This window comes from Patella vulgata, chromosome 6 (genome assembly GCF_932274485.2).
Source record: "Patella vulgata chromosome 6, xgPatVulg1.2, whole genome shotgun sequence".
NCBI classification, from domain to species: domain Eukaryota; kingdom Metazoa; phylum Mollusca; class Gastropoda; family Patellidae; genus Patella; species Patella vulgata.
The window spans coordinates 7,300,112-7,310,729 of NC_065884.2; the positions used below are offsets into that span (position 1 = coordinate 7,300,112).

The following is a 10,618-nucleotide window of genomic DNA, read 5'->3' on the forward strand; positions in this document are numbered from 1 at the left end:
AAAACACATGAGGTTGGACAGGTGATCCTTCTCCTTCTCAGGTACAAGGGGGAATAGAAACCACACCACTTGATTCAATGACTGACATTATGATCTAACGCGCACATGTTAAACCACGGGAATTCTCGTATTTAAGCCCTGCTGTTATGGACTTAATAACGAGTTTAAATTTTGAATTTAAGCCCATGGGCTTAAATTTAAAATATTTAGAGTGGTCTCTGTTTTAAATTTTCAAACCATATGTGTTGACATTGATGGAGTTACATCGAATTGGTGTATATTATACTTTTCGAATTTAAGCCCTGGGCTTAATTTCAGAAGAAATGTTTCATCACTGACATGGTCAAATTCGAAATTAAGCCTAGGCCTTAAATACTAGAATTCCCACTAGGCCACCCACCCTCTAATTCCCCATACCAAATTATCTAAAAGAAAAGAAGCAATATAAAATATAAACAACTGCATCAATTGTAGAAATTATCTGAATTTAATATCATTACAATTCTTCTTAAGTACAAGTAACACATACAAAGACATCACAATTGCATTAAACATTGGCTTTTTTTTTGTTCTTATAATATACATAACATGGTTCAATTTTATTTCAATAATTTGCTTGCGCGTAGGGGTCTTAAGCAGTGGGAGGAAACCGGAGGACAGCGCGCACATGCTAGCCATTCGGCCATCCAACCCTGATGTACCCCAGTTTTCTGTCCAATAGAAATTCTCACAAATCATTCTATCACTGAAAATGTACTTCCTGTTTACACTGCATCGTAGAATATCACTGAACATGTAGGCCTACTTCCGGTTTACACTGCATCGTAGAATATCACTGAACATGTACTTCCAGTTTACACTACATCGTAGAACATCACTGAACATGTAGGCCTTCTTCCTGTTTACACTACATCGTGGAATATCAGTGAACATGTACTTCCTGTTTACACTACATCGTAGAATATCACTGAACATGTACTTCCTGTTTGCACTACATCGTAGAATATCACAAAAATGTACTTCCTGTTTACACTACATCGTAGAATATCACGAAAATGTAGGCCTTCTTCCTGTTTACACTACATCGTAGAATATCACGAAATATGTTCTTCCTGTTTACACTACATCGCAGAATATCACCCAAAGTGTACTTCCTGTTAACACTACATCGTAGAATATTATATTAACGAACGTGTACTTTTTGTTCTTGTTGTTTATTGGCTGCTTTTTTCTTCATTTGTTGAAGACGTTTATCGGCCACTAGAGCATTAATAGAACTAGTCGCTGAGGGGGTGGATGACGCCGATTTACTGGAAGAGCTGGAACTCATTGGTTTATCTCCAGAACTCGATGATGACGACGATGATGATTTTTCTGCTGAACTAGAAGATGATGATTTATCGCTGGATTTTGAAGATGGTTTACTTGACTTTGACGAACTTGATGTAGTTTTTGAACTGCTGTCTGACTTTGCAATATTTTTAGTCAGGTCCGTCTTCAAAGCAGCAAATGCCTTAAAAGGCTCTGAAGATTTGGAAGAAGAACTTTTCGTGCTTTCGGATGATTTTGAGAGATTTGCAGCCAAACTAGCCAAACCACTCAGTGGTTTCGAACTCTCACTTTTGGTAGAATCTTTACTTGTTGAAGTCTAAAAGTAAAAAAGATTAAAAAAAAAAACCTTGGATTATAACATTAAAGTAAAGATGCGTGATTTGTATTTTTCGAAATATCACACCTTTTCCACACTAAAATATACTCAAATTAACTTTTTAAAGATACATTATGGGAGATTAGATAAAGAGCTGGCAGTTCTCACTATAATAGTTAAAAACTAGATAATGTAAAGGCAATTTGCTGAAAATTTCAGTCAAATTGATCCACTCTGAACCAAGATTTCAGCCATTGAATTTTCGGCCTAGCCTCAAGCATCATTACTAAAGTCGATACGATAAAAAAACATTATCCATTTAATTAACAAAACAAAATCAAAATACCAACACTAGATAATCTGCCAGCTTGGATTCAATCAGATTAAAAACAGGCCCATCAATTTTGTTCATGGCAAATAAAGATGGCAGGTGTGTTACATAGGGAGCTGCCTTTATTGATGATGTAATTTTCAATTTGTCATATATTTGTAACTACCGAATGGAATTGAACCATTTTTGGATTGATATTCCTATTAGTGATTCAACATTTGCAAGGGAGTCCTAATGATTAAAATTAGGCTCAGAGTCTTTAAAGGATTTCCACCTAATTGATTTAGGTCAATCAAAAATCCCATTGAGTTGGGGTCAAAATAAGGTATTCAATTTGCAGACACTAAACATAACAGGTCGAAATCAGTTGAAATACATTTTAATCTGAAAGGACATGCAAATAGAACTGTTACCTTACAAATAATTGAGCTTTTCAAGATTGTTCCCGATGGTGACAAAACTATGGCATTTGGTAATTATTTGAATCAAAATGGATTCACACTTAAAGAACTTTGGATGGCTCAATGATAAGATTTAGTCCCAATCTGATTAAAATACAGATCTATATTTAGTTTCGTTTTTTTTTATACTTTCCATGGCCTACACTACATGCAGATCTGACAAGTTGTAACAACTCTTCCAGATCCTAATGTAGTAAAGACAAGTAAAAGGAAATTTTAAACTATAAAAAATGAAACGAAATAGGATCTGTGTTTTAATCAGATTGAAAGGGTCCCATTCTCTTTGTTTACATTTGTATTTAAATTAGTTTATTTCGATTAAAATGGGGTTTAACGTCCTACTGGGCTAATAAAGACAGGAATACGCCATACACTGTGCTATGAGGGAAATTTTACCCGGACAGATGCCCTATGGCCTACTCTTATATCAAATTCCATCTGTCAAGGGGTCTTTAACGTGCAAAAATAGGCATAGGAGCCGGGGGGGCAAAAAATTTATTTTCGGGCAATGAAAAATTCGACGACCTTTATTTTCTATTAACGTTTAGAGAAAAAATATAACTAACTTATTTCTATGAGATCCACACTGCCTGAAAAGTATTTTCTCGTCTTTTTATATTGATTATATTATATTGATTTCGGGCAATTTTCTCTTATGCCCCCCTGAATTACTTTGAGCTCCTACGCCTATGCGTGCACACCAATGTGTACACAGGACCTCAGGTTTTCGTTTCATCCGAATGACTAGACAGCTGTCCTAGTCAGACCCTCCTTCCTGCATCACTTATATTAAACCCCATTTGATTTCATTTCAAGAATGGTTAACAATTATTGAAAAGGGAGCTAACTCTAGAAAAGTGCATGAAGGATGATCACACTAACTTCAAAATATTACAGATATATCATGATTTACTAGTGGCCCAGCGATTAAGGTACTTGATTACTAACCAGGGGGTTCAGGGTTCAATCCCGGTGTTGGCCGAGAAAGCACCACGGGAAAGTTCCCCGAGTGGTTTTGTCAGCAGTGCAGAACAGAGGAACTGACAAGGAACATCAGATGGTTAAAAAAAAATGATGTCGCGTGCACTTAAAAGAACATCTTCAATAAAAGGATTGATCTCACTTTAACCACGTATATCTTATCAAGGCCTTCGTCAACCATTTTTTCAAGGATATTCAAGGATAAATATACGTCAAATTCAAGGATTTTCAAGGACATTTTTTAGCCTAAAGTTACAATTTTTCATCTTAAAAATAACCAAAACATTACCAACTATCGTTATAATCTCATATTTAAAAGGAATTGAAGACATTTGAAACAAAATTAAGGATCTCAACTGAAATTCAAGGATATTTTCCTATTTCCGCGAAATTCAAGGATATTCAAGACCTTGAAAATGAAATTTTAAATTTAAGGATATTCAAGGATTTTCAAGGACCGCGGGAACCCTGAGGTAATACCCTGCATATTTCAGCACTAATTTCAATTGGGTACAAGCCCAGCTTGTGAGCCTATCAGATTCCTCAATCGTCACGAATACCAAGTCTCACGCCTTCAAGCTAAAATGTCTACCTGTGATAATCAATTTGCAAACTTCAAGGTTTGTTCAATGTGAAGGTTTCCATGTAGGTCACTATGTCACAACCTCTGATTGGACGCTACTGCTCACGTGTCTGTAGATAACATAGCTATAAGTTTGGGAATTCTGGAGTAATTTAGCAACGTCCAGATGTTGTAAAACTCGCAGACGTTGCTCCAGGAACATGATAAAAGAACCCTTGACAGTCTGGCAAAATTTCCCTCCTAGCACATTGTATGTTAATCTTCATTAGCCCAGTTGAAGCAGAAAAATTGGATATTATAATCCTTCCCAAGATAAGACTGATCATCCTCTGTTCACGTACCTTTGGTTCCATTCGTCTAAATGCTACAGCAGGTGTTTCAGGCTTTGCTGGTTTATGAGGAACTGGCGTTTCTTTAACTGGTGGTGTTGGTGTCGTTGATTTAGCTTTTGGCTTCACAACCTGAAAAAGGAATATCAGCAATAAGGCAAAAAAATGTAGAAAGTACTGTTTTGTTCCTTACAACAATCAATCACAGTAATCACGTATCTTATTTGCCAAATCTCAAATATTGGTATCAAATAGCCATTAAAATATGTTGGGATGTTTATTCCCAAAAGGAACTATTGAGTGGGAGGTTGGGAGGGATGTGGTCTAACATTTGCGTTTTCAATTCCAGGCTTGTACGTGGTGGAGAGTAGGATGAATGAAAGTGAATTATTGAAATACTGATACTATATTATGTTAGATCTGAAATGACCTGAGGATGAGAGAGAGAAATGGTGTTTAACGTTCACTTGACACAAACTAGGTCATTTTGGACTAACACATGGTTGCATTTTTATTTCAATAATTCACTTGCACGTGGGGTCTTTAGCACAGTGGGAGGTAACCGGCCGACCCGGAGAAACCCCACGAGGTTGGACAGGCAATCCTACTCCTTGTCACATACAACCAGGGAATCGAAACCACGCCAGTTGACTCAATGACAGACCTTATAATACAGCACGCACGTGCTAACCATTCGGCCATCCACTCCCCCCATATATCTAATAATAAAAGAATATATTGTCACTCACCATTTTCTTGAGTGTTTTAGCACACCTGTAACAATACCAGACAAATCGTGGATCATTGACATCTTGATCTACAACTGGTGGACGATGACATTCCTATATCATTAAAATATCTCGTTATTAGGCCATACAAAAAAATATATCGCGTTCTCAGATACTCTTGCGTCACTTAAAAAAGTTTGCATGACCTATATCATTAAAATATCTTGTTATAAAGCCATACAAAAATATATTGTGTCACTTAAAAAGGTTTGCATGACCTGTTTGTATTTTAAAAACATAAAAAATAAAAACAATCTCATTAATTATCTCAAGTTACAGGAAGAAAAAATTTGAAGTGTATGCAACCCTGCAACCCTGATAAATGTTATCGGCAATCCTGAACGACACTAGATAATCATACATTCCTGTTAATGAAATGTACTGGGGTTTAACGTCCTACTGCTCTGCTCCGACTGGGCTAATGAAGACAGCCATACACCATACAGTATGCTGTAAGGGAAATTTTACCCAGGCAGCGGCGCTAAGGCCTACTGTTATATCGAATTCCAAATGCCAAGGGATCTTTTAAGTGCATGCCAAATATACACAGGACCTCGGTTTTTCGTCCCATCCAAATGATGAACCTCCTCGGTCAATGCTGGGATCGAACACCAGACCTCCAGGAGATCAAGCCAGTGTCTTACTCACTTAGCCACCATGTCTATCTCCTATTAACAACATGATGAGTTAATGTATTGCCTTGAAATGTGATGTTAGAATTCATTTAGACTAGTCGTTACTTTATCCTTTGACAAAATAAAAACATAAAAATAAAAACCTCCCTCCCACATCAGATTTTTTGGAAAGATTAGGCAGTAGCACCACTGCCCGTGGGAAATTCCCTCATCGCAAACTGCATGGTTGATTTTAACTCACCTGGTGATATAAATTATGACATTCTTGACATTCTACCAGCTGATTTTTAGATGAAACATCAAATTGTCTGGAAAATAAATAGAGAGAGAAAGGTCATTTTGGGACTAACATATGGTACAGTTTTATTTCAATAATTGGCTTGGACGTGCAGTAAATAATAATATAATTTGTATTAGATCTATAATATAATTTGTATTAGACCTATAATATAATTTGTATTAAACCTATAATATAATTTGTATTAGACCTATAATATAATTTGTATTAAACCTATAATATAATTTGTATTAGATCTATAATATAATTTGTATTGGATCTATAATATAATTTGTATTAGATCTATAATATAATTTGTATTAAACCTATAATACAATTTGTATTAAACCTAAAACATAATTTGTATTAAACCTATGATATAATAGAATTCCCATTCAACCAACCTGCAAACAACACAAGAGATTCCCAGATCAAAAGCGAAATCATCTGCATCCATCCCTCCTTTATTTTCTTCATCGGTTTCAGCATCATATTCTTCCTTCTTCGTGTCCAACTCAGCCTCTTTTTCTTTCTTCTCTTTCTCACGTTCAGCCTTTTCGGCCGCCTGTTTAACTTTTTCTTTCTCTCTCTTTTCTTTGTCTCGTTTTTCCTTCTCCTTCTGTTCCTTTTCCTTCTTCAATTTTTCTTTTTCTCTTTCCTTTTCCTTGCTCCTTTCGTCCTTCTCCTGTCGTGATGGTGAGTCGTGTCGAGATTTTTTAGTTTCTGTCGGTTCACTTAAAGAACTAATATCCTGTTTTAACTGAAAAATAAAATACAGAATAAATATATATTTTTCTACAGTGCCCACTTAAACATACATTATGCAAGAGCTAAATCTGTCTATTGCAGGTCTGACAAGGACAGCTATCTAGTCCTTCGGATGAGACGGAAAACCGAGGTCCCGTGTATACATTGGAATGCACGTAAAAGATCCCTTGGCAGTTGGAATTCGATACAAGAGTAGGCGATAGTGCCGCTGCCCGGACAAAATTTCCCTCATAGCACACTGTATGGCGTATGCCCGTCTTTATTAGCCCAGTATAGGAGCAGAACAGTAGGACGTTAAACCCCATTTCATTCATTTCTTTAGCCCTGAAATGTTATCTAAATTATTAATTAGACATTAATTAACTTATCCAGACCATAATCAACTCTCGATGGCATCGCTAGCCTGCGATCTTTAGTGGATTATGAGCCGATTTACTGCATAACTTTCATTCACAATTTAATGATTAAATGGATAATCGAGACTATGCTGTTTATCGTACTGACTTTAGTAATGATGATTGAGGCTAGCTGGAAATTTTTAATCGTTTAATTCTCGGTTCATAGTGGATCAATTTGAATGAAATTTTCAGCAAATTGCCTTTACATTATCTAGTTTTTAACTATTATAGTTACAACTGCCAGCTCTTTATCTAATCTCCCATAATGTATCTTTAAAGTCTCTTTGAATCAGTAAGAAGGGGAAAGTGGGAATTCTTTACACCAGCAAGAGATTTTAGATCTAAGAAAATTATAATCTTTAATGAACTAATTTCCAGGGGCCTGTTTCACGAAATTTAACTAAAGTTAAAATCCAAATTTTAGTAGATACTTCAATTTTGATTGGCTAAGCACTAAGCACTAAAATCAATCTAATATTATCCAATCAAATTACTAAAATTTGAATTTTATATTAGTTAAAATTTGGTGAAACTGAAAATTATAACACAAAATAAATGTGTACATTGCCCACTTTAAGTCTCTTTGAATCAGTAAGGAGAGGAGGGTTGGTATTCTTTACACCAGCCAAATCAAGAAATGAGATTTTAGATTTAGTAAATTACAATCAGTAATGGTTTACCCCCATCTCTTACAGTTCAACTGGATATCATGCATAAAGGCAAGATATGCTTATTTGATAGAGAGAGAGAGAAATGGGGTTTAACGTCCACTCAACACAAACTAGGTCATTTCAGGACTAACACATGGTTCAATTTTTTTTGAATAATTCGCTTGCACATAGGGGTCTTTAGTAGTGGGAGGAAACCGGAGGACCCGGAGAAAACCCATGTGGCCGTGGAAGTTCATTATGCTTTTCCAGCATAGTTCCCCCCTTTTGTCAGTGGCAAGGGTCAGAGCGCTAGGCAAGGGACAATGTTTAGTCCTTCGGATGGGGCGAAAACCTGAGGTCCTGTGTACACATTATTGTGCACGTAAAAGAACTCTTGGCAGTTGGAATTCAATATAAGAGTAGGCTGTAGTGCCACTGTCTAGGCAAAATGTCCCTCATAGCACACTGCATTGCGTATGCAAGTCCTCATTAGCCAAATCAGAGCAGAAAAGTAGGACTTTAAACCTAATTTCATTCATTCATTCATTCACCTTTTCCAAATGTTTCTTTTCAGATTCTCGTTTTTTTGCCACATCTTCTTCAGACTTTCCCGGTTTCGCTGATGGCTCAGTTGACTGAAACAGACAGAGATGTGTGTGTTAAGAGCTAAAGTTAATATCTTAAAGTAAAGATGTGCCATTTGTGAGAGAGAGAGAGAGAAACGGGGTTTAACAACAACCACTCGACACAAACAAGGCCATTTCGGGACTAACATATGGTTCAATTTTATTTCATTAATTCACTTGGGCATAGGGGTCTTTAGCATCAGGAGGAAACCATAGAACCCAGAGAAAACCCTAGAGGTTGGAAAGGCGGCCCCCACCCCTTGTCAAGTACAAGCCGGGAATCGAAACCATGCCACTTGACTCAATGACAGACCTTATGATCCAACGCGCCTGCGTTAACCATTCGGCCACCTAACCACCCTTTTTCAAATAAAATATTAGCTGGCAGCCAAATTAATGTTTGCTTACAGTAAATGACCTTATTAAGAGATAAACAATAAGCATTATTCGAGAGTATTGCAAATATATCTGAGCTGAGAGAGAGAGAAATGGGGTTTAACATCCACTCAACACAAACTAGGTCATTTTGGGACTAACACAGGGTTTAATTTCATTCAATAATTCGCTTGCACTTAGGGGTTTTTAGCAGTGGGAGGAAACCAGAGGACCCGGAGAAAAGCCACGAGGTTGGACAGGTGACCCTACTCCTTGTAACGTACAACCGGGGAATCGAAACCACACCAGCTGACTCAATGACAGACTTTATGATACAGCACGCACACGCTAACCATTTAGCCATCCAACCCCCCTATATCTGAGCTGAATTATGATTTAATTTAAACGGTTGATTAATGACAGCAAATTAATCTGACTTTAATAAACACTAGCTATACCTTTCCTGATTTTTTTTGAGTCAGTGCATCGTCGAGCATAGCTTTCAGTTGTGCTGCAGAATCTCGATGATTTGATCGCAGTAGCTTTAAAGCTTTCACAAAAACTGGATCCAGTTCAAGAGCAGACATTATCTAATGCTTCGTTAAAATCTAAAAAAATATAGAATAACATCATTTTCAACAATATATCGTTGGCGGGGCGTCAAAAGGTTGTGTCTCGCATATTGCGTACAACATTTTGACATGACGTTTTTGAACGATAATATGATTCTTATAACAGTTTTTTGGTCGGACTGGACAATTTGACAAAACTTAGATACAACCTTATAACCTCCCCACTGACAATACATGTCTGTTAAATTTATCAGAGTTAACTAACAAAAATGCAAGAGAGCCAAGAAAGTTCATCTTAATTTACCTAAGTGGGTCCCCTTTGTCAATGTTACAGGACAGAGGCCCTGGCAAGGGGCAACGTATTATACGCCTAGTCGTTCGGATGTTACGAGAAAACGAGTTCTCTATTGTACATCTTGACTGTTGGAATTCAATTGCTGACGGAGCAAACTTTACCCCATAGCACAGTCACTGCATGGCATATATATACCTGTCTTCCATTAGCCTAGTTTGAACCAAAAAAAGTAGGACGGTTATCCATTTGGTTTGTTTTGTTGATTCGAATCTAAGCAGTTTTTTTCATTTCCAAATAAAGACGTAGATGGACAGGGACCTCAGTAAACCTTTTTTTTATATATCCAGTATTGTTCTTATTGACGCAATTTTACCACTGTACATAATCACTCATTCACTGTTTATAATAATATTAATATAAATATGATGAACGAAATATTATAAACAAGTTAGAATATGGATTTAATAATACTTGGGGTTTTTTTTATAAATTAGTGGTTTACTGCAATACAAGTAGTTCCAGTATTGGTGAAACCATGTTCAGTTGATTCAGTTATTATAAGATACATTAAAACGTCGTTTAATATTAGATTTTACCTAAATTTTACAAAATACACTCTCGTCGGCTGGTTTAACCTAAACTTCCGGTACATTGTAAATAGATGGAGTTGCTTCCCTTAGACCACTCGACAATAATATTCGGTTCAGAAATGCACACAACCAATTTCTATCATAATAATAAGATTAGTATCATTTATTCCGCTGCCCGGTTAGATTTCCATAGCATTGATATGGTACAGACTACAGTTTAATAATAAAATAGACAAAAACACTCCTACAATATTATACAGAGTTTGTTAGTCATAGTTTTGTATTTTTGTGAAGGGGTGGGTAAATCTCAT

The 10,618-nt window shown here is 36.4% G+C and overlaps 1 protein-coding gene across 1 annotated transcript; it reads right to left on the bottom strand.

Annotated features, from left to right (window-relative positions):
- Window positions 1–468: 468 nt before the first annotated feature.
- LOC126824935 (integrator complex subunit 12) lies at window positions 469–10,363 on the bottom strand. Its single transcript, XM_050554389.2, has 8 exons — window positions 10,314–10,363; window positions 9,309–9,458; window positions 8,401–8,484; window positions 6,438–6,793; window positions 5,998–6,064; window positions 5,083–5,175; window positions 4,346–4,465; window positions 469–1,648 (listed from the first exon to the last, which is right to left on the bottom strand). Exons 2-8 carry the CDS (start codon window positions 9,435–9,437, stop codon window positions 1,184–1,186), a joined length of 1,314 nt encoding a protein of 437 aa, XP_050410346.2. The 5' UTR covers window positions 9,438–9,458; window positions 10,314–10,363; the 3' UTR covers window positions 469–1,183.
- Between the last annotated feature and the right edge of the window lie 255 nt (window positions 10,364–10,618).